The sequence below is a fragment of the Vigna umbellata genome, chromosome 1 (genome assembly GCF_029865625.1).
Source record: "Vigna umbellata cultivar VRB3 chromosome 1, Vumbellata_1.0, whole genome shotgun sequence".
In the NCBI taxonomy this organism is placed as follows: Eukaryota; Viridiplantae; Streptophyta; class Magnoliopsida; order Fabales; family Fabaceae; genus Vigna; species Vigna umbellata.
Window position 1 is genome coordinate 22,228,666 of NC_142165.1, and position 26,063 is coordinate 22,254,728.

At 29.8% G+C, this 26,063-nt stretch overlaps 1 protein-coding gene and 1 pseudogene across 2 annotated transcripts; one reads left to right on the plus strand and one right to left on the minus strand.

The window, feature by feature from the left end:
* The first annotated feature begins 4,870 nt into the window (after positions 1-4,870).
* Positions 4,871-11,888, plus strand: LOC124827873 (potassium channel AKT1-like). Its single transcript, XM_047301027.2, has 12 exons — positions 4,871-5,185; positions 5,284-5,649; positions 5,747-5,804; positions 5,893-6,204; positions 6,525-6,770; positions 6,968-7,066; positions 7,447-7,479; positions 7,588-7,773; positions 8,597-8,791; positions 8,889-8,964; positions 9,874-10,440; positions 11,632-11,888. The coding sequence occupies exons 1-12, from the start codon at positions 4,950-4,952 to the stop codon at positions 11,886-11,888; spliced, it is 2,631 nt and encodes an 876-aa protein (XP_047156983.1). The 5' UTR covers positions 4,871-4,949.
* An 8,040-nt stretch (positions 11,889-19,928) lies between these two features.
* Positions 19,929-25,284, minus strand: LOC124827874 (putative boron transporter 7; annotated as a pseudogene). The gene is made up of 13 exons (XR_015781033.1): positions 25,193-25,284; positions 24,980-25,083; positions 24,695-24,887; positions 24,186-24,324; positions 23,939-24,104; positions 23,315-23,481; positions 22,698-22,871; positions 22,504-22,599; positions 22,297-22,413; positions 21,901-22,208; positions 21,053-21,311; positions 20,815-20,962; positions 19,929-20,403 (listed from the first exon to the last, which is right to left on the minus strand). The product of XR_015781033.1 is annotated as a putative boron transporter 7 (transcript).
* Positions 25,285-26,063: the final 779 nt, after the last annotated feature.

Here is a 26,063-nt window from a genome sequence, read left to right on the forward strand (position 1 = left end):
AAACCATTGAGATCACTTTACATTCACATAGTATGTCAATACATAAACTACTGATCATACGTTAAAGAAATAGACACTCTGTTACTTGTCATAAAATATAACACAATTTTCTTCATAGCAATATGATACTCACACTAGGTAAGGAAAACGACTTTGAAACCCTCACCAACAACTCCGGAAGGTTTCAAAACCTCAAAAACGACCTAAAGAACGTCCAAAACTTATACCTAAAATCCAAATTTGATATTTCTAAAACCTAAAAAAAAAATCAAAATTGGCACAGTGGCGCTCAACGCCTAGAAGCTAGAGCTTAACGCCCTAACTTCTATTTTTTTGCGCTCAGCGCCCTGGCCATTGACCCCTAGAGTGGTGGCTCTCAACGTCCTGTTTGGGTGCTCAAGCAATATCAGTAGAACTTTGCACTTTTTGGATCACTTCACTCACTTACCCCCACAAGTTTGAATGGTTCCTAGGACCTTATAAACATTGAGAAACGTCCAAAAACATCACTCTAACTCAAATTGACCCCTTGAAACCAAAATCACCTTTCTAAACTACCCAAACTCAATTCTACATTTCCTAACTTCCATATCAATTTCCGAACTGCATAATCAAGTTCAAACACACCATATAACACGCTACTCACAGCTTACCTATTTCAAGTTTCCATCTTGCAAAACCCCAATTCGAACTAAAAACACCTAATAACTCACCCTAAGATAACCTTAACTATTCTAAATTAGATTTTTCTCATTTAACAACCTAGATAAGTTCTAATAAGTCTAATAACAGACCTCTAACTATCCAAAACAATTTACACTCACTTTTTCAAAATCTTCCCACTTAAAACCCCATTTTTACACTGAAACACTTTAAAACTTTAACTATGAACTAACTTTTAATTACACATCAGATTTCAATCACAGTATACATCCAACAAGTCTTAATTTACCTCATGACAGCACATAGACAGTAGTTTACTCACATAAGCCCCAAATTCTCAAACTCACACATGCAAACCCCGCTTATTTAGGCTTAAAACTCAAGAATTTAACCATTTCTCATCATAACCACTTTGAATTCAGTTTCAAACAATAATACAACTTCATCACACAAAATTCAAGACAACATATAACATCAATTTTACACTATCACAATTATATACACATCATACTACCAATTATCATTATTTAAACATAGAAAATACTACACTACTAACACAATTGCATCCAATTCATCATATTATTCTCATAAATACTATTTTCGTACGTAAAACATAATCTAAGCTAGTTCTAGCTTCCCTTACCTCACAAAGAACAACACAACTCTAACGACGTCTCACCGATTGCTTGAAACGCAAGGAATTTCTAGATGAACCTACGAAACACAAAATTAAGAGCGAACGGAGTCCTTAGAACTTTAGACTAACCAAGAATGAGTAGAAGAAGCAAGATTACACATGCAACGACACTTGCTTCTTCCAAAAATATATTGGGAACAAGAGAGGAAAAAGAAGTCAAAACTTACTTGCTCTATGACAGAAATTGATCGGCTAGAAAAGTAGACATCGTTGCCATGATCAATTATATACCTCCTGATCGTCAAAGAGATGACTCAAGAGTCAGAACTCTTAGAGAGAAGCTAGAGAACTCTAGAAAAGTGGTTTTAGAGAGATGGTACGTTCTGAAATAATGAAACTCGTTTATAACAAAACTATTTATAAATAAACCCTTTAATATTAAAATAATTGAGTCTCACTATTTTCTAAACTACCATCACTTCTAAAATACCATTTTTTGGGGTTTTACAATGACAATAGGCCTTATGTTACCATTGTAACTAGTCCTACAGTCGACCTTCATTCGACTACTATTGGGGTTGGAAAGGGAATGAAGAGAAAGAAACCTTCATCTCAAGAAGCATATGCCGAGAACTCTGAGTTGCCTTTGAAGGGATGGGGTGGCCTTGTCGCACTCAACTTCGCCTTTTTAATATTATAAAATTCTCCTTGATAGAGGAAGATGAGCACTTGGTTGGCAAAAGCACCCCAAGCAATGGTAGATGCCTACATTGAGCTCCATAGCTACACATTGATTTATGGTCACCAAATTGGGAACCTTTTGATGAAGAAGATGAAGGGAGAAGGTCATAGTCTAGAGCTTTTACCTTGACCTAATATAGTTTATAGGCTAACCTTGTACGGTAGCTTGGGTAGATAAGTTGTTTCACCATACAAGTTTAGGTTCCCTAAGAGTTTGATATCAATACTATAGTGAAGAGTGAATGATTCTATGTCTTATGATTAATTGATTTATATATGTTATATGCCCACTTCTATTAAAATTATTTATGATTTTTTTTGGTACATTAACTTATCATTTCCTTTTTGTTTGTGTGTGTTCCTTCTTGTTTGTAATGATCACCTTAATGGTGTGAGCAGATGAAAATATTTCAGTTGATCGTGCAGGATAGGAGTGGTGTTGAAGTTGAGAGTTAAACCATTAGATTTCCTGTCTTATTGAGTTTTGTAAAATAGTATTATGTTTTTGATTCGATGTAATAATACCCTTAATACTATAAGATCCTTGTGTATGTAAGTGTATATTGGATATTATAATTACTTTATAAGATAACTATGTAAATATTTTCTTGAGTAATATGTTATTTTGTTCTTTTAATTGTTGATGTGTGATGTCTCTTCTAATAGTTGTATGTTGTTAAAATGACATGTTAGAATTATATTATTATAATAATGCATATTAAAATACTTTTGTATGTAGACTTTTTTACATAATGTATAATAATAGTTAAATTATTGTATGATTATGAATTTAAAAATTGTTTTATATAATATTTAGATAAATAAATATTTAAAATGAATGTTTATTGTGATTAAAAGTTAAAAAGTAACATTTAAATTTTTGTATTGTAATTAAAAAGATAAATAAAATATTTATTAAATAATTTTTAATATTAGTTTAAAAATATTTAAACATAATAGTTTTATCATACTGTTTTATAAAATTTTAATTAGTTTCTATATTTCAAATTTTTAATAAATTATTATGTATATTATTTATCTTTATGATAATAATATCATAATATATTAATATTTTATTTTGATGATTATAACATCATAATATATTAATATTTTAGGATGATTATTTATTACGACTTTTAGAAGTGCATTAACTTTTCAAAATCATGATTATGTTATATATCTTGAGATTATAATTTATATTTATTTTGGAATTATATTAAAATTTTGACTAAATTATATAAAGTATTTTATGTGATTTGTTATATATATTTACTATAGCATCTCTTTCATTTACTTTTTATGCGTAATTTAATAATAACATATTAATGTATTAAAATATGTTATTTTGAAAAATTTTGGGTGCAAAATTTAAAATATATATATATTTTATAACAAAGAAAAACAAACTAAAATTAATCTTTTAATACTTACAATTTAATATTTGCGGACATACAAACTCCCAACTTGATTCATTTTTAATCCAAATAATATCTTTTATAATTTTATCATTTAATATTTTGTTATCTAAGTCTAAATAATTTGAATTGAATTTAATTCAAACTCGGCCTAAATCTATAAAAATAAATTAAAAAATAAGTACAAACCCATATTTTGTAAATGAAACTAATTTTGATGTTATAACTATAAATATAAATACTTGAATTGTGTTAGTGAACTTTAAATTCATACTTTCTAAAATAAGTATAAATATTTATAATTTAGTTTATTCAAATTTAAAATTGTATATTCTACTTTATATTTAGATTTTATGAAAAAAATTTGTTGTACTTTTAAATTAAAGGATGGTATCTCCTTTTGCATCTTTAATTAATAAATTTGAATATCTGATAAATTGTTTTTAAATTTAACATTTTAACAAAACCCTTTCAATATAGCGCATATATATCACTTTAAATATCATTACATACATAATAACTTTTGTTATTCTTGTTCATAAGGTATACAGACACAATTCTTACAATTAAAAAAAAAACAACCTTGAAATCTAAACACCACGAAACTTTTTTTTAACTGTTGATGAATAACATTTCTGTAGATATTATGTCATCATCTACTATTTTAAAAAAACTTTGCTGCAAAAGTACATATATAGATTAATTAATATATATTGTTGTATGCAACAGAGAAAAACAAACCAAAATTTATCTCTACACATAAATTTGTCATTCTACTTACAATGACAACTTTTAGTATCTTCACCTAAATTACAATAAAAAGATTTGAAGAACAAATTATTAAACATAAAACACTAATGATTACAAATTTAAAATGTCAATAACTAAATTACATTTAAAAAAAATAAGAATTCGTTCAAAATATTTCACAAATAGTAAAAGAGAAAATAATTAACTTAAACATAAACTTTTACCACAAACTCCTTTTTTTTCATAGCATATATGAAACTGATATCAAGACTGTTTATTTTCATTTCCGTATATATAGCTCGCGTGGGTTGGGTAGGTGGAGTTGCATGTTAACGTATTGCAAAGAATCCGGATTTTAACGAAAAATTAGGTTCATGCATGAATCTATATTACTGTTGAAGGCACTGCCAGATGGTGACACAACCAAGAAACCAGCATGCAAACATGTCATATGATGCCTTACAAAAAATATATGTATTTCCAATAATATATAGATATATGTATGTATGTGATGACACATGGATGTTCTATATATATTCATTGTTGAAAACAACAACTTTTACCCTAGTTTATGATTGATTGATGCCACAGAGTAAAAAATGGCATTATTAAGGTACGCCAATCAACAAAATCAAGAAGAAGAAGAGGAGGAGGAAGGGAAAAAGAAGGTAAATTATTATTAGAAGAGAAGAGGGAAGAGACACATTGTTGTGTCTCTCCTTTTTTTCGATCGAACAGAAGAAATGATGACATCAAGCCGAAGAAGGAAGACCAAAAAGATGTTTGGAATGTGTGGTCATGATGATGAAAACGAAGAAGATAATGTAAGCGAGAGAGAAATCGAGGCAAGGGAAGATGGTAGCCAATACAGTCTCACAGGTGTTTTTCTTCCTTCTCTGGGTGCCACTGCTTTGACCAACGGTAGTCGGAGACAACAGCTTCGTCGTCATATCATCTTTCCATACAATCGTAATTACAGGTCAAATTTTCCATCTTTGCATCTCCGTTTCATTCATTTTACAAACATTTGTAGATTTCTTCAAAGGGTAGAGAAATTTGAAACTTAGGTTTTTGCAGGCTATGGAACAAGTTTCTGCTAATATTGGTCTTCTACACGGCTTGGATATGTCCATTTGAATTTGGTTTTCTAGAAAAATCAAAGGGTGCCTTAGCTATAATCGACAATGTTGTAAATGGGTTTTTTGCCATTGACATTGTAATCACCTTTTTCGTTGCTTACCTTGATAAGTCTACTTATCTATTAGTTGATGACCACAAACTCATTGCTTTGAGATACGCTAAATCTTGGTTGATTTTGGATGTCATTGCTTGCATTCCATATGAAGTTGTTCGCAGTATGTTGCCACCTAGTCTTCAGTCCTATAGTTACTTAAATATTCTCCGACTTTGGCGTCTCCATCGAGTTAGTGCCATGTTTGCAAGGTAATGCCATAACTTCCTATGAAGAGCCTCTTTTATGTATGAGAGAATAAGCATTTCACATTCTTCGTTTTACTTACACTATACCTTAATCTGTTAGATTGGAAAAGGATCGAAATTATAGCTACTTTTGGGTGCGTTGTTGCAAGCTTACATGTGTAAGTACCTACTTATACTCAATGGATTTCTTCGTAAAGCTGTAGACCATGACAAAACAACCTATCTTAAGATGTTATAACGTTGTAGGTTACTCTATTCTCAGTGCATGCTGCAGCATGTTTTTTCTATTTTCTTGCTGGGAGAGATGATCCAAAAGATACATGGCTTTCGATTGTTCCTACAACCATCAACCAAGATATATGGGGAAAGTACGTAGTAGCTGTATATTGGTCCATAGTCACCCTTGCATCTGTTGGCTATGGTGATCTACATCCTGTAAATACAAAAGAAATGATATTTTGCATTTTTTATATGTTCTTCAACCTTGGACTCACCTCGTACTTGATAGGCAACATGACCAACATGGTTGTCCATTGGACTGAAAAAACTAAAAGATATGTAAGTTTATCTCATCATTCACCTCCTTTGTTTATAGTTAACCTTTATAAGTAAGGTTTTAAGAAATGTGCATGGCTTCTATGACTAAATATGGTTTGACAGTCAACTAAAACACTGTCACATCATTTCAAATCATTAAATACGACATGTTTGCATTGAATCTACAAGGACACCAAAACTCTTTTTTTAAAGGAGTCCCGAAACATTATCCTTAAAAAATTATTGATGGTCATGAATTAGGTTAGGTCAAGGTTTTTAAGGTTTTTAAGAATATAATATGATTATACTATGAAAGTGTTTGTTTCTTCATGTCATAACAGAGAGATACTGTCCAATATGCCTCAAATTTTGCTCATAGGAATCAATTGCCTGCTCGTTTGCAAGAACAAATATTTGCTCATTTGCTTATGAGGTATAGAGCTGATATAGAAGGAGTACAACAACAAGAGATTATTGATTCCCTTCCGAAAGCCATTCAGTCAAGCATCGCACAATACTTATTCTTTTCACTTATTGACAAGGTGTACTTATTTCATGGAGTTTCAAATGACCTACTTTTTCAAATGGTAAATTTCTTTGTTAGACATACTATTTTAGAAGTGACGTTTAGTTTATAATAAGTGATTAAGAAGTTTTGTAGGAAGAGAGACTAGTAATGTTAAATGAAAGGATTTTGGAATAATTAATTGTATATTGATTCTAGTTATTCTTTCTATTTTAAATAAATAAATTGTTTTATTTTACTATGTTTGTATATCTGAAGGTCACAGAGATGAAGGCTGAGTATTTTCCTCCAAAGGAAGATGTGATTTTGCAAAATGAAGCACCAACAGAATTTTATATATTCGTTACAGGAGCTGCTGTAAGATATTGTATTACTTTTTTTTTACTTTCATGCACACACCACCGAAGCTTTTTTGAGTGACATTTATAATAATTTTCTTTAAAAATCTTTTCTACATATATATAATTTGACAAATAAGTTTTAACATTGTTTAAGATTTCCAAACTTTTTATGATATGAGTAAAACAAAAAAAAAAAGATAAACAGAATAGAAAAATATTATTACAATCATATCATATCTAATAACAAATCAAAATTGCAATTGAGATTATTCCAAAAAAAAAAAATACATGATTAACCTTTTAATGTAGGTAATTTCTGGCATGTCCATTATCTATTTAATAACTTAATTCAAAGAGAAACATGACAAGCTAACTTTCATGTTTTCATTACAACAGGATCTTATCATTCAAAATAATGGATTAGAACAGGTAAGTTTGTTTATTTTGATTGTTTTCTTTCATATGATGTCATGAGATTGATTTCACGAAAAAAAAAATTATTCTATGACTAACAAAACATGTGTCTGATTATACCAGATTGTTGGAGAAGTAAGGCAAGGAGATGTAGTTGGTGAAATAGGAGTCTTGTGTTATAGGCCACAATTGTTCACAGTCCGAACCAAGCGATTGAGCCAAATCTTACGTTTGAATCGAACCACATTTATAAATCTTACTCGTTCAAATGTTGGAGATGGAACAATGATCATAAACAATTTTCTTCAAGTATGCAATAGCTTTTATGAAACTTTTCTTTTTACTTCTACTTAGTATTGTTTAGTTTTAAAGTTTAGTGTTTAGGGTTTTAGTTTTAGGATTTCATGATGTTTGGTATGCATACATTCATTTTGGTTTTATTTTAATAATATAGACTATATAAATCAAACTATTAAAATGTTTCTGTTTTCAGTGGAGGCAGAGTTAATCTATTAAATTCCAACTTTATTATCTAATATTTTAAAATTTTTAGCACATCACAGTGAGTTTTAAGTAAGAGTACACTTGTATTTCAATAATTGGCCATTTGACATATTTATTTGTTAAGGCTTCCCTACATATATCTTAAAATATCACAAGAGAATATAAATTTAGAAAAGAATTCAAGAAAATATTTTGTTGATGTGATAATTTACAATATAATGTATAATTTGTTTGTGTTGGAAGTCTTACATGCTAAAAATAAAATCCATTTATAATAAAGTAAAATCTAATTTATAATATATAAAGGAGTGTAAATTCTACCTTATAAGTTAGTTTTGTAAAATTAAATCAGATTTAAAATCTATGTCCTAACATATATATATATTAGTAAAATTTGTTATTTTTTAAATTTTACCTTAAAAATTGTTTTTGTAAAATTGAGTTAGGTTTAAAATTCTCTTTTAATAATTTATCTTACTTAAACATAAACATATTTCGTTTTTGTTGAATTGAAATTTTATAAATTTGATTAGAATCAAAATCATGTTTAAGAGCCGAGAAATATTGGATTCCTATATATGTAGGAGATTGTGAATATTATTTTGACATGTTTAATTTCTTAGTGCAGCATTTACATGAAATTGGGGGTCCAATTATGGAAGAAATTTTGGCAGAAGCAGAAGGAATGTTGGCTAGGGGTAAAATGGATTTGCCAATTAGTTTATTGTTTGCAGCTAGTAGAGGTGATGATATTATGTTGAATCAATTGTTAAAGAAGGGTTCAGATCCAAACGAACCGGACAAGAATGGAAAGACAGCATTGGTTAGAAAATATGATTTCCTCTAATATGAACACATACACATATGTTTAAACCTACTACTATATTGGACTCTTACAACTTTGCTTTCACATGTAACAGCATATTGCAGCTTGCAAAGGAAATGACCACTGTGTACTTGTGCTTGTGGAACATGGTGCAAATCCCAACATCAAAGGTACACACTTTTTCTCAAACTCAATCACTATATACTAAAAGGAAAAACTTCTAGCTTTCAAATGATCAATGTTATTAGTCAACAACTTCTAACACATGAATGCTAAAAGAAGAAAAACAAAAGTCACATAAGCATTCTTCTTTCGACTGCTAAAGAATGTAAAGTTAGTTTTTCCTTATTATAAATCATCAAATGATAATACTTCTCACTTTCCTTAGCACATGACATTAATTACTTTATCCTACAAAGCTAAATGATTATATTGTTAAGATTCAAATAATCTGAAAATTACACAATAAATTAGAAAAAAACTATAAGTAGAAATAACCTATAAACACATTATTATAAGGTTTTAGATAGAAAATAATATCATAGTCTTTTATATAAACTTATTCACAATTTATCAGATATTGAATTTTCTAATATCTTTCCTCTTAAAAAAATACAATTAAGACATTTTAATACAGAGAAACTCATACTTAAAAAAGAAAGATAACTATTATATATAAATAAAATAATTTATTAACTTAATATCTGAATATTTTGGATTGAGAATGATATCTTAGTCGCTATATATATATATATATATATTTAGAGAAATAGGTACTATGACATATTTTTACATTCATTTGATACAGTATATAAGGATAAATAGTCATAAAAGTGTAAAGTTTTGTATTTTTTCAAGAAAGAATAGAGTAGAAAGTAAGTAAAGTAATATCAAATAAATATAAAAAATTTAAGTGTATCAAATAATAATTCTTCGTGTATTTATATTCACAACACGTTAGTGTCGGATCTCCGAAACGTCTCTCCTCTTAGAAAAAAACACACCTTTTAGTTTTATCAGTGAGAACTTTTTTCAGAGCTATTAGTTGATGCAGTGTTTAACTACATTTATTTATGCAGACCTAGAAGGAAATTCGCCACTGTGGGAAGCAATTAAGGGTGGACATGAAACTGTGACGAGAATTCTTATAGAAAATGGTGCAGAAATAACATCTCATGATGTGGTTGATTTTGCACGATTGGCTATTGAGAAAAACAACCTAGAAATTGTGAAGGAAATTATTCAACGTAAAGGGGAAGTGACAGAATGTGATAGTAAATTGACGACACTGCTCCATGCTGCAGTGTGTGAGGGAAATACTGAAATAGTGAAGTACCTAATAGAACTAGGAGCAGACATTGATAGACAAGATGATGTTGGGTTGACTGCAAGATCCTTAGCAGAACATCAATGTCATGAGGAAATACTAAACATTTTTAAGAAAATTGGACACAACATTAAACCAAATGCTCTTCCTCCTATTTCATCCATTGTTGGTAGGTGTCAAAGTGAACCTACAATACCAGTCATTCTCCAACCCAACAAACCACCTAATAAAGAACTCACCTGGTTTGATAAACATCAAAGAAGAAGGGTCAGCCCTTTCCACAATTCCTTTTTTGGAATCATGTCATCTGCAAATTATGGTAAACATGCATTTATCTTTCAAATTCTTTCTCATACTTTTTCTAACTCAATAAACCTTAGGATAATTAACCCAACTTTAATAAATTAATGTTGCACCAATCATTTTTAAACAATTACACTATTTTTAGGTCAAAGTTAAATATTTTTCTTCAAACAATACTTTTAGGTCAAATTAAACAATTTTCTTCAAACATGCATCACATAATTTTAAATGGTTGAATAAAAAATCTAAAATCAAATATGTTTTTAATCTCTAAATTTGGACATAAAATTAGAATTTGTGTATGTCTCAAATTTTAATACAATTTGGTATTCAAATTTTAAAGATAAATAACTATAATCATTTTTTGATCCAATTAGATTAATTTATTTTGACATGTAAACTTTGTTTGAAGCAAACGTTTAAGTTATTTAATCATTTGATATATTTCAGCTTAAATATCAACCTAGAGTATTAAATTAAAAAAATTATATCTATTTATTTTTAAAATTTAAGAGCTAAATATATCAAAATTTAAAATAAAAATGAACTCTACTTTTTTTTTCTTCAAATTTAAACACTAAAACCATATTGATTAAAATTGAATATGAAATATTAAAAATACATTAATTAAAAGTAAAATATATAATTAAAACGATTTATTTATAAACAAAAAATTAAAATTAGTATGTGTATTTCTATCATTTTGTATTTATAAACTACTTTAACAAATAAGTGTAGCGCACATAGTATAATAAATTAGTTTAACAATTTTCAATTACTAGAATTTCATCTCCTACAAATTTGGGTAAACGTAACATTTGTATTTGCTACAAATTTAGTTATTGCTAGTGTTTATTTAATCACTTTATGAATTAAATTTAAATTTAACTCATTCTTACTAGATCAGTATATATTATAATTTGGATTTTATTTCTAATCATCTTCAATAATATAAATAATCTTTAAATTAAGGTGAAAAAAAAACTAACATACAAGTAAAGAGACAAAAGTTATTTTAAAAAGAAAAAAATGTAAAAAATTATTATTAGTAAGAATACTAAACCCTAATTTTTCATTTCATCTAAAAATATACAAACAAAGTCACCTAAAATCTTCTTAAACATAAATTAATTTCATTGTTTATATTTATAGTTTAAAGTTTAGGTTGAATGAGAATACTGAATTTGAGTTATAATTTTGTTTTCAGCAACAAAAGATTCACCAAAATCATCTCAAATGATTCAAACTATTAAAGAGGAAGTGACAATGAGAGTAACACTTAGTTGTCCAGAGAAAGGTGAAGGTGCCAAGAAGCTTCTGTTTTTGCCAGATTCTATTGAAGAAATACTATATATTGGTGCTAAAAAGTTTGGTTGTTCTCCGACCAAAGTATTGACCACAGAAGGAGCTCAAATCGATGACATAGATGTTATAAGAGATGGTGATCATCTTGTTCTTGCATAGGATTCAACATTCAGACATACCAAAATGTGAATTCCTATATAAGTATATAGATTTTACACTATCGTACCCCTATGTCATGTCTATATTCTTGCTCAATTGTAAATTAACAAAATTTTGCCAATATAAAAAAAATTCTTAGTTTATTCTTCTTGAGAAAGAAAAAACCTACAAGTAATATTATACAAATAGGTATGGATATATATAACATTTTAAAACTAGTTTGAGTCACTAACTCACATTAAGTCATTGAATTATTGGTTGTATCCATTAATTAATAATCACACACACACACACACACTATATATATATATATATATATATATATATATATATATATATATATATATATATATATATATATATATATATATATATATATATATAATTTATTATTTATAGAATATGGAATATTACTCCCGAATTTATTTTTCTTATTATTTTCTATTTTCTAAAAATTTAAATATAATATTTTGTAGATCTTTTTAATATAAACATGTATCTATCGATCTTTATGTGTTTTTTAAGTAAAAAAGAATACACAGACTTTAGGGAATACAGATGAACATCGTAATATAGGTTGGAGATGAGTTTAACTCATTTTTATTCAAAAGTTTTAATATTCAATCTTGATCAGGTGTTATCCAATTTTGAGAAATCGCTAATAACTTCTTCTGTCAATTTACATTTTTTATAGCTTATATTCATTAAAGTATTAATTATTATATATTTTAATTTAAACAATATATGAAATATAGTAGAAGTGTAATAAAATCTACAATACTTTGTAGAGGATAAATATGATAAGCTTTTTACAAGTGAACCTTAATTTTTAGCTTAATTTTTTAAATTCACTTGTGAAATTCTCGTGTAAAATTTTTAACACTTTTAACCCATCTTACTCATACTAATATATATATATATATATATATATATATATATATATATATATATATATATATATATATATATATATAGAGAGAGAGAGAGAGAGAGAGAGAGAGAGAGAGGATGTGAGTATAGATATTTTGTAGTAGTTTAATAGTAAATAGAACAATAGACTTTTCAAATAACAAATTTTATTAAGATCGATTTTAACATAATTTTTAAAAGATTAACTTTAAGTTTAACTGTAAAATCATAAGATCTGCGTCTATTTATACACTTTAATTTTATCTTTATTTTTAGTTGACAAGTGATCTCTAATAATACTATGCTTTTATATATTATAAAAAAAAATTTCTACACATGTTTGTATTATAAAAAGATTTATGTTTTGTTTTTTTCATTTTACTACAATAGAAGAATTACAAAAGTAATTTGTAAAAATTAATAGCAATTTATTCAGTATTTTATTTATTTTATTTTTTTCTCTTTATTTAAAGAAATTATGGGGAAACCATTATTTTAGTGAGAATAGAATGAAAGGTATTGTCTATTTTAATTAAAAAAAGTTGTGAGACTTTTTCTCTAACATTCAATTGTCATTAACTATAACTTGAAAATAATTAATCAATAACTTTTTTATTTAAATTAATTTTAGGAAATCCTTCAATTTTAGAAATACTTTTCCTATAAACATAAAAAATATATTTAATTATTATTCAGATTTAGAAAATCAAAATTGAAATATTATAAATATTTGGTATTTTTCATATTTTGTTATATATATATATATATATATATATATATATATATATATATATATATATAGTATATAAACAAAATAAAATAACAAGTTCTTCTAAATAATACTTTTCTTATATCAAAATATTAATCACAGTTGTCATTTTAAACTATTGATTTCTTTCTAAAAACATTAAAATTCAATTTAGCATACGAAGATGATACACTAAAGAAGATAAACAAAAATCTCTTGAAAACGTTAATTGAACTAAAATTCTTAAATATTAATTTTTATGTATAAGTAGAGAACCCCTAAAAGGATCAATCATATTACTCTTGAATTTATTAGATATATTTAGTCTTCAAAATTATTCTTGATTATGAGAAACACTAGGAAGAGGTATCATGTACACCTTTTCTTCTATGATATAACTATTTAACAAAGCATTTTCAACATCCATATGAAAAAAAATTAATTGACAAATAGTAGCAACAATCGGAAAAAGGTCTTTTCATAATCTTAACCACATTTATGAGAGAATCTTTCAGTAACTAAAAGAGCTTTGTAATGCTTGATAGATTCATATCCATCTTTGTTTTAGACAAATTATTTATGGTTAAAAGGGATATAAATGAAGAAGACTGAAAAGAATAAACAAAATTTAGTGATTAAGTAACTTAACGAACAAGTGGAGGATAACGAACAGGTGTAGGATTAAAATCTTGAGATGTAGTAATACCAAATATTATACATGTAAAGTTATCGTTTTCAAGATTATTTACAATATTGTTGCCATTTTTGAAAAAGAAAATCAATATAAATGAGATAAAACCTTCTAGGATTGTGGTAGTAACAAAAAAGTGAATAAAATGAAATGTGCTCAATGAAAACAAAACAAGACAAATTACAAATAGAGTCATGAATTGAGTTGGAAAAAAATTACCTATCGAAATTGTACATTCTATCACAAATCTTAATTAAAAAATTATATATATTATAATAATAATTAAACAAATGATGAAAATACATAAAAAAAATAGAAATGAGACTTTTAATATTAGTCCTAATAAGAAATTTAAAGATATAAGACATAATATAAATAAATATATAAATATGATAATAATATACAAATTCAATTATCTTATAACATATAAATATTATATATATATATATATATATATATATATATATATATATATATATATAGAGAGAGAGAGAGAGAGAGAGAGAGAGAGAGAGAGAGAGAGAGAGAATTATCCTTTTCATTCATTATCAAAGTTTAAAATTATAATAAGCTAAATATATATTTAATAAAATCTAAAACTAGTTATAATTTCTATCATGGACTTTTCTAATAAAAAATTGTAGATGCATTTTATCTTCTAAAATGCATCATAATCTTTTCACGCTTTTCACATAATTTAAACTTTAAATTTTAGGACTCAATCCAAAGAGGAGGCGTGTCCTCACATATTTTAATTATAATTGCAATCATAATTCTGGTTCTTATATTGTATACATTTACAACTTTGACTCTTAATTATATTTTAATTTTAGTTCCTTAATATTTAATTATTTGTAATTCTTTCATAAATTTTCTTACCTTTAATTTTTAATTAGCTGTCCATAATTGTTTTGCTAATTTGGACATGACATAGTGAAATTAGGAGAAAAATGCATGATCGATCCTTATCAATTTTTATATATTTAAAATACTATAGTAGCTGCAGAAATTTGTCATTAAACTAATTTGATAATCATTTAATACATTGTTAAAATTTAAAACTAAACATAGGTACGAATAAACAAAAAAATTAAGAGATTAAAATTTAGAAAATAAAATTATATGAATGATTACGAATTCAAGAACTAAAATTAAAAAAAATACAAACTTATTAACAAGATTGTGAATTCTGCTAAAAATTATAACTTAACCTCTCTCTTTTTTCATACAATCATTTATATCATTGGAAGATTTGAGACATGAATCATTAAGACACTTATATATAAAAGATCGTGACATTAGCCTTAACTTAAAATTTTATGAAAATAAATTATAAATTTTATATCTTTATATGTTGTTTTTCTTATCATATATATTTGAAATAAAGTAAATCCAACACCCTAAATTAAATCAAGATGGTTTGGTTTATGTAACATCCCAAAATACAGTAATTACTATAAATTAGAATTAATTACAATTAACAGTAAAATAATGCAGTCTTTTCATTACTAAAACAAAGAGCAAAAGCCGAACGGCTTCAGTACAGAATCACTATACATGAAACGGAAATAACACAGTTTTAGGACGAACGGTTTTACAAAAATAAATAACCGAACGTCCAATCCAAACGCGAACACTTAAACCAAAAGAAAGACGGACATCCTACTGCTCCGCTTTCACTTCAACTTCAACCATGTTTTCTTCCTCGATCACTTCCTCCAAAGTGGCCTCGCCTTCTGCTCACATCCACACGGATGATCATTGCAAGACAGGACGAACGTACATAGACAAATGGACAACACAAGAAAAAACGAAAGGGTAAGCTTATATAATTTAATTCATACAATCAACACATACATCTAACATTACAATTCACACACACATCATGTAACTTAACATAGAAATATATATATATATATATATATATATATATATATATATATATATATATATATATATATATATATATATATATATATATATATATATATATATATATATATATATAGATACTAGACCGACCGTCCGGACTGTATGAACCGTGTAGCTACAGGCGTCCTTGCACCCGAGTGATGTAGTAACTGGAATACAATCATCAGCTGCCACTCGAGGTTAGCCCTATCCAAAGTATCCCTAAGGAATAGAACCTCCTGCCATTCCCACGCATGAACTATCCTCCTCTACGTGAAGATGAGTATCACGGAATATCAGGATGGACCAAGCCAGCATTAGCATACCCACAGTCATACTTTACCAATCCAATATTCAACATATATGAGACGTTCCTCCCTGGAACGCTCGTCCAAAATCCAATATCATAATTTCAGTTCTTACACTGTTCGCACATCTTAACACTTCCTCTTAATAACATTTTCATTCTTTGTTCCACTTCCATAAAAAGACGAGCGTTCAACCCTCTGAAGGACGAGGACGAACGTGAAAAGCGAGACCTAGAAGGACTCGTCACCAATTAAAATAAAACGACACATAAGTATTTGACGAACGACACAGCTACTCGAATCATTTGAATGTAATGACTCTAGAGTGATACAACAATTATTCAAAATATTCTAAGTACCAAGATGTTAAGCCGAATCCAATTGGATGAATATACAACAAGATGAGAAATTGAATACACTGAGAATCATTAGTTTAAAGGAATCGAATGTCAGTCAATGACCGAACGCATCAATAAACATTTACTAAGTATTTGAACGAACGCTATTTACGTCCGTTAAGAAATCAAAGGTAAGGACGAGCGTTCGGTATAAGACTGAACACTACATTAAAGCGAACGCTAGGTAGATGACCGAGCACCAATCATGACGAATGCTTGGTATAGACCGAGTGCTACTTAGAACGAACGCTTGGTATAAGACCGAGCGCTATTTAGGACGAACGCTTGGTATAACACCGAGCGTTATTTAGGACGAACGCTTGGTATAAGACCGAGCGCTAATTAGGACGAAAGCTTGGTATAAGGCCGAGCGTTACTTATTTTAAGGTGGAATTTAATATTATTTAACTTAAGGTATACGGCATCTCTATGCTGAGCCGAACGCTCAACATAGTCATTCAAGTGGGGACGCTCGTTCTCGATCAGAGTTCTTTTCGAATGAAAGAATTCCATTCTAAGTCAATTTCAGGGAAACCGAACGGTATAAGACCGTACGATGACGAGCGTAATTTATCATAGGGAGAATTATCATATCCAGATTTTTCAACTATCTTAACTCAACCTTTCTCATGCGATTCATACTTTATAAATTCATATCCATTATTAATTCACATACTTTATAGAATTCATCATATTAATAACTCAAACCATACTATAATCATACATCTCTCAATCCATACGTATCAAACTCCACATGCAGTTAAACACACAGAAATCATATTCATCCTAACAGCGATCGTTCACAACCAATCAATCAGCATACAGCTCATGCATCCAGTTCATCTCATATTTTCATATAACATACAAGTATAAATTAAATTAATAAGCTTCCCTTACCCGGATCAGTGGGTGCAACGTCCTAAGAGTCCGACTTTGACTCGTCCAACTATGGCTTTTCTACCCTCAATGGTCACTTAAGTTTCTTCAACTAAATCTAACCAAAGAAACGCAGAAGAAATCAACTTATATCCTTGCATGCAACTGAATCTGGGTTCGCAGGAATTCCAGAAACGAGCGTATGGGTTGGAAAACTTACCGTTTACAGAATCGAAAGTTGTTCGGACCAAAATGAAGTTCACGGCGTAGGGAACGTTCCTACGGTTCTGAATGTTGAACGGATAAGAAGAGAATGAGTAACAGTAGAGAGAAGTTGAAGGTTTCTAGAGAGAAGATGGAGAAAATGAAAGGTTGGGTTTTGAGGAAGAAGATGAGTGCGTTGTTAAACTTTTGGCAAGCGTACCAATAGTCAATTGTAGTATAATGATTTTTTTAAGTAAGAGTGTCGAACCCACGAGGAACAGTTTCGATTAAATAGATAAATTGTTATCTCAAATAGTATATATACAAGGATGTTCAATTTGATTCATGATGGATGTTGATAAATAAAACTGCGTTGCGTGAAAGTAAAATAATAACAACAAATAACTTAACAAAGGTTAATATGAGAAGTTGGGATTGAATTCATCTATCTCACTCGTCTGCAATCTGGATGAATACAAACATATAGCAACTGAAATTACCAATATTGATGCAACACACAAAAGTCATTTATATCGATTCCTCGCATATAAAATTCATAAGATCAGTTCCTTGAATATTGATTCCTCACATATCCAACAAACTGTCCAGCATTATATTCAAGTGTTATAAGCAATTGATAAACTGAAATCTATCCCTAGCATCACAGAATATCAAGTATTCTTGCTCAAATCAGGGTTTTAGAAATACTTTCCAGTCAAGTCTAAAATCCACATTCATGAAACTATTGATCAGGTAGAGTCAAGCATTAAAAGCAGAACAAAAATACCAATGTTGAATAAAAACAGAAATGCTATATATAAATATCACCAGATTACATCCGAGTTCGAATCGATTACATTCAATCCCAAGAGAAGAGATCAGCCACTCATAGTAGCCATTAGCATTCTAAGAGATGAAGAAGAAGATCCTACAACTAAAGTGGAAGAAAAACTCTTTGGGTACTCCTTTCTCCGTAGCTCTCCATTTCCCCCTTTCTTTCTGCTTCGTAAGTATATAAACTGCCCGAATTCTCGCTTAAGCTAAATTATTCTCGCTTAAGCGAGAAGAAACTTCTTGGAGAAGATAATCATTCTCGCTTAAGCTAAAATATTCTCGCTTAAGCGAGAATGACTTTTAAGGTAATGGCTTCCTGGACAATTCTAGCTTAAGCGAAATCATTCTAGCTTGGGCGAAATATTGCAGAATTTGCTCTTCTCTCTTAGTTTACCTGAAATGTATACAAACTAGGGATCAAATGATTTCCTTTTACTCAATAACTCAGAAACCTGTGATTACATTTCATCTTTCTTAGATTGGGGAAAATTGATACAAATGTACTCAATTCAAAACATAAGTGCTCAAATTCCATATGAAAATTAACTACTTTTTTGCACTTATCATGCGTGCAGGTGAGTGGGAGGGTTTTTCGAAAATTATTTTTGTTCATCCCAAATCCAGACGAACGAGCGTCTCCTCTGCTGACACCTGCACCCCCACTTCTGATTTCAGAAGTTTCCAACTCGACACATGGCGCTCGTGCATGCAGTGCAAAGTGGGTTTTAATTACCCGGAGCAGTGACGTGGCGTGTGTATTAATGGTGATGTGACTGAGATTTGCAGTGCTGATTTCCTAGGTCTTACAGTTTAATTTATATATTTTTATAAATAATTCAAAACTACCTATCAGAAAACTCAAACTAAACTAATGAAGCTCAATCAGCATAAATTCGTGCATTCATAATCTGATTTGGAATCAAGAAAAAGATTATTTGTGAAAACATGTTTTTTTTATTTAATATCTTTTACACATCATTTATTACCTATGACAACATAAAGAAACAAATACTGTAGAAATTATTATCAGTTATTATGTGTGAATATTCATCTTTTTTATGACGATCCATTACTTCAATCAGCAAATTCCAATTTTTCTATAGCTTAACTAAGATGTAAACTGCATCATAAAAAAAATCTAAAGCTTTTAGGTCTCGCAAATACTAATATTATATAATTTTTTGTCAAAATCTTTGCTACAAAATCAACATGCAGCATTACAATGTCTACACCACTGGGTCAAAGAATACTTACAAAATCCTGGAAGTGTCCAATGAACACATACATCACATACATATATAAGACATTATCTATATTTTCACTTGAACACAAGTGCTAAATCTATTCTTTTCAGAACTTTGTAGCCTATTAATGAAGGATAAATGATCCTTGAACAAAACAAGCTAATTATATGTAGTTTCCTTGTAACAGTATCGAGGCCAATTAATCGAAGTCCAAATTTTTTTCTTTCCAATTTGCATTTCCTTTTTCTTCTGATTATGTTTCCATACATTGCATGCTTCAGCTTTTGCTGACTTCACAGTTATCTTGAATATTCCATTCATGATCATAGTCATACCAAACCCATTTCTGCATGCCAATGGAGAGAGATTCATCATTTTTCAAGCTGCCCAACCTGTCCAACACCATTCCATAACTCATCATTCAAAGACAAGCAATAAAACAAACACTATATCTGCATATATTTATTCAAACCTTTAAAGGGTAAAGGGTTATGTAATCAGTCAGAACTCTCTTGTGAAATGAAAACTATAAATGTAGACTGTTTATCAGATTTGAATAGTCAGATGAAAAAAATGTGGATGACATTTTTACAGAGTCATTTGATTACAAGCTAAGTTTTAGTTTTGGTGATATAGGTATGGTTGTATCAGACATATTTATAGTCACATTTAATAGGTCCTACAAAACTCAACAAAAATGAGTTTGAACAATACAAACTTGTATCTTTTAAACTCAATTTTCATCATTTGTGAAAAATAAAAGGTCAGTTTTTTTACTCTTATCAGCATGTTATCATGGATACCTTATAGATAAATATCTATCAGTTGATTCTCTTCATTGAAGATTGTGTTTCTCCTTTGGCTTACAGTTCTATGCTTTAATTCTCCTCTGTAAGTTGTCATCTGATCCAATATCTCGGCGTTGTTGTCATCCAGACTTGGATCTTTCATCTGATCAAACAGTGTGAAGATTGTTAAAAGGTTTGGATTTGAAATTATTGTGTACAAACATATAACTACATTGTTGAGCACAGGACATACCGAATTTGGAACTCCAAGAATTTCCTCATACTCAGCAGCATCTAGTTCTTGAAGATCAATAGGCTTGAATATGTAGGGAAGCAAGTGCTCTCTTATGGGTATGAGAAGGAAGAAAGGTAATGGGAAAAGTATTCCTCCTATAGGTATCAATTGCACTCCATAACATATTAAAAAGTACACACACTGCAAGACTGTGAACATGGCTACGGTCTTGAATGGCACTGATTCCACAAACGAGGCATGAGGACCTTCCAAAATTCTGCCAAAAAGTACTCACATTAGAGCAATGACAAAATAGAAAATGTAATTAGCTTTTTGTACTATATGAAAATAACACTGATTGGACACCTAGGGAAAAATGAAAGACCTACTACACTATATATGCAGCCTTGTGAAAAGCCTAAGTACATTCTGTACACCAATGCTAGATTATCTACAACATCAATAGGACCGGAATCCAATTCTTATAAGGAATTATTAACGTTACTTTCAATCCAAAATCTTAAAACAATAGATTTATCGGTCTTTTACCTTATATAATGTTCAACTTTTTCATTTTTACTCAATGTAAGACTTAAATTCATATTAGAAATTCAACAAGATAGAAAGTATTGAAAACCAAGAAGCAATATATCAATTTCAAAACCATTATTTATAGACTAAAAGTTGAGTTGAGTGGTTCAGTTACCCTTAGAAATATAAGGTTTTTGGTACTGGACCAGTAGTTGAATGAGTTTGAGAACACCAAGAGAGATAGAGAGGGAGAGAGTGCCTTAATAACAGTACCAAAATCTTTAAATTTCCTAGGATAACATAGAATTTCTCTTGAAACTTGTAGGGATACTTACTTGGTGCGCCGGCTTGGTGAGATGAAGAGAAGCAATATTCTTTCCCAGAATTGATTCCCTGGTAGACTATCAATAGCCATGTATGCAAAATATCCCCACAGAACTGAAGTAGGTATCATTTTGATGACAGAAATGGCAAAAATTGATAGACCAACCAGGAGAGACTGCAATAAGTTACTAATTCTTTGCTCATTAACACGTTCAGGTATGTAGGCATCAATGTGTTTCTCAGGATCAAATGTACGAGTTTCTCCATTATTATCAGAAGATTGCATTACAGCCTCCTTCAAATTCTTCAAGTCTTGAGTCTGGACCAAATCCAAAATGTCTATCAAACTGCTGTTGGATTTGAACAAATAGGCACATATAAATAGTATCAAGTCAGCAATACTTAACACTTGGTTTAGAATCCATTTCTACAAGCACAGCTTGCATCTTTCCAAATAATTCATTGTTGGTTCCTTGTTGCTTAATGCAATCCTTGGCACTTTTTACCACCTTTTTTCGGACCATCTACAAAATCATACAGTAATAATATAAGAATATATTGTAGTTAGTGTTTTAGGCTCAAGGGTCTTGATGGAAAACAAAGATGATACTTACCTGCCTCCTTAGAACTGCCAAACTCTTTGTATGCATGGGGGACTGAGGAAGGACTCCGTTTGATGGAGGAAGACCAAGTAAACCACAAATCAGAGTCTACACATGAAAAGGATATAGATATGTCAGAGAACTAATTAATGGAGTTTACACAAAGTAATGTTTTAGGTAGCAAGGTTTTGCAGAAAATGGTATACCAGTATACCAAGAAGGAAGATATCATAGTGATAAGCACTTGGCTTTTGAAGATTGTATTCCTTCTGTTGAGCCATCTTAGAAGCTACACTATGATCAAAGAAGTATAAACCTGCTACCATCACAGCTGGAATAAATGCTGCAAAGATGTAAAGCACGGGTACCTTTCCCATATCCTGCACTTTGCCATCAACCATATTAGATGTTTTTAGAACTTGTCTGACAGAAAATTACTAATTATAGTATACAATGTTTAACAACCTTTATCCAAGATCATGATGAAATCAACAAAAGTAAGAAGAAAAAAGGATTTTTTGTTAAGCATCCTACACCATCAAAGGGACTCATTCTGTTTCATAAGAAGATTAAAAAAAAGGGTAAAATATTGTTTTATGTCCCTTAAAAAATGGTCAAAATTAGTTTCTGTCCCTCCATTTTAAAACTGACAATTCTGATCCTTGTACATTTTTTTAAGGTGAGGGATTTGGTATGAAGTATTAGTATGGGGATAGAGACCATTTTTAAAATGTAAGGACTAAAACTAATTCTAGCCATGAAAAAAGGACTTGTTCTGTTTCACTCGAAGATAAGAAAAAGTACATAATATGGGTAATGATACCATTATTACTGTCCAGTGATAGAGAGAAGCAGGTTCCCAGGGAAGTGGACAAACCAGCCTTCTAGGAACAGCAGATGGAACTTTGTCGGGTACAGTATAGGATAGTCCAGTCCAAAGCATAACCATCAATGGAATCCCATAATCTGCAACAATAGCTCTCATCCACCCTGCATTGAATGACACAAAGAAGATTAAAAAAGTGAAAAAATATACTTATAAATCATTAGCATGTTTGGAAGAGTTTCTCCACAAACACTTCTGGAAAAGAAAAACAAGAGAAGCACTTCAAACACTAAATTTACTTTAAGCATAGGTTACTTCATATAAACAACTAATTTTAACTTCAGGAATAACCCTTTTTTCACTTTCTTTTCTTCTATAGAGATTCTTATGATAAAGTTCTTCCAACTATCCCCAAGCATGAAAAGTTTAAAACTTTGAGCATGGCCTCATATGGATGAATCCTGGGTTGAGCACATAGGGCTATGCATTTATATATAGAAAAATACTGAGAGATAAGTCTAAACCCGTTACATTTAAAACTAACACATCTGTAACTAACAATATTTAATGATATCTTAACAATATCTACCAGTATAAATGCAGATACTTGGAGGCACTTGCCTGTTCCATATCTCCATGTTCTTGCTCTTCTGCTGAGCATGGCAGTGAGAAGTATTCCAAAAGAGAAAATGACTGCAAGTAGTCCGTTTATATACCGCCATTGGAATTTATGTTCCTCTGCAGAAGGATTTTCTGATACGGGTGTATCGAATTCACCCTTGATTCCCTGAGGATCACATGATTTTTTGGTTAGATCTTGAAGTGTAGAATTAACATTCTATTTTGCTTCCAAGGGTCAGCAATGTACCCTTATAGCCTCTTGGAAGAAAAGGACAGTGATTAACATGCCAAATAATTCCTCTGCAAGTCTTGTGAACCTCGAGATAATTGTGCAGGCATTGAAAGTTGCAAGCAAAATCAGTAACATAGCTGTCCACACACAAACCCTGAAACACAATTGAACATACAACGTAGATGTAGAAATACTACAGTTCAAACAACTATATTTCAAAAGTTTAGAACATGGTAAAACCAAAATGTCAAACATAGATAACTACCAAGTACCGATTACTTGATTTGTTTCACATAAATAATGATATACATAATATACCTACATATGGATCATAAAGTATGATATTATTCGTTTTGATACACAATGGAAAAGATTTATGATGACAAATGATTCACAGTTTTTCTTTTGTTCATATATAGCGATATCTAGTAAGGATATTATTGATATGAATTTATGTACATATTTAAATGTATATCTTATACATGTATTTAGAATATATTTATGCATCATAGATAGATACATACCATCCAGCCCAAGGCAAAAACATCTCAACACCAAGATCTGGACTTTTTGTGCAGAACTGATACAGAATAGTGTACATTATAACAGTTGGTTCAGCAACTCCCAAAATCAACATAGGCTGACCACCAACTATTGAGTGGATAATTCCACAAATAGCAGTTGATGCTAGTGTTTCAACTGTACTTAAGCTTCCACCTATAAAACATGATATGGATGCTTGGTTATGGAACAAAAAGCATAGCATTGGCCACTGAAAGTAACTACAAATTGTTGAAGAAAAGTTTTACCTGTATCCCTGTTAAGTTGCTCCCCAAAAGCAATAACCGGAAGAGCTGAAGCGAAGAATATGTAGAAAGTTGGAGCCAATATCCTAACATATTACTCAAAGAATCACAAATCTAAAGTAAGCTCAGATAACAGTGAAAAGTAAAAAGGGGGAGAAAAAGTCTCATCAATATGACACTGTTTCCCCAAAAGACTAAGATAAACAAGAATTATACTTAATCCCAGAAGATAATGCACTGGTCCAATCATGTCTGTAGACAGCAGCCCTTCCTTTGAAATCCTTAATGACTCCTGCAAAAGGTTCCATATCTGATGCAAACAAGAAAAGTTAGATCATCAAATCACAAACTTCCAGAACTAGTTACATTTGAGAATACTATAATATCTTGAGATGAAAACAAATGAAAGTTTGGAGATTCATTTTTCTTTTCTTAAGCACTAGGAAATAAAGGACTTCCATAATTTTGTTGGTTGACCATGTGTAAACAACTTGGATAAAAGAACCCAGTTAAATATTTCAATTAATTCCTACACCAGCCACATAAACCACGATTTAAATAATTGAATTCACTGTTAGAACATATATATATATATATATATAAAATCCAACTGGGGTTAAATCGATGGACATCATTGTTATTCCTGACAGTGAACACATATCACAATCTTCTCTTAAATTCTTTGCAAATACTTTTTAATTTAAATTATGGTTGGAAAGGATTGTGGATTCATCACAATCCTTAATATTGCAGAAAATTGTGAGTCAAACATTTGCTGTGGTAATGATATCTAAATAATGGATTGTGAATGTTTTTCCATTCAATCACAACAAAACTTGAATCTTTGATCACATATGTTTACAAAAAAACAAAGTTATCTATGAATCATGCAACCATGATGATGAGATTCATTTGATAAATAAAAGTGCACAATATTTAATCTGCAGAAGGGAAAAACAGAAAGAAAAAGACTCACTTCAATGGCGAGCCTAGGCGAATCCTAGGTCTCGTTGTGGGAGGAACAGGTGGAGGAACAGGTGGAAGAAAAGTATCCCTCTGGAGCATCCAGAGGGAGTATTATTGTTAG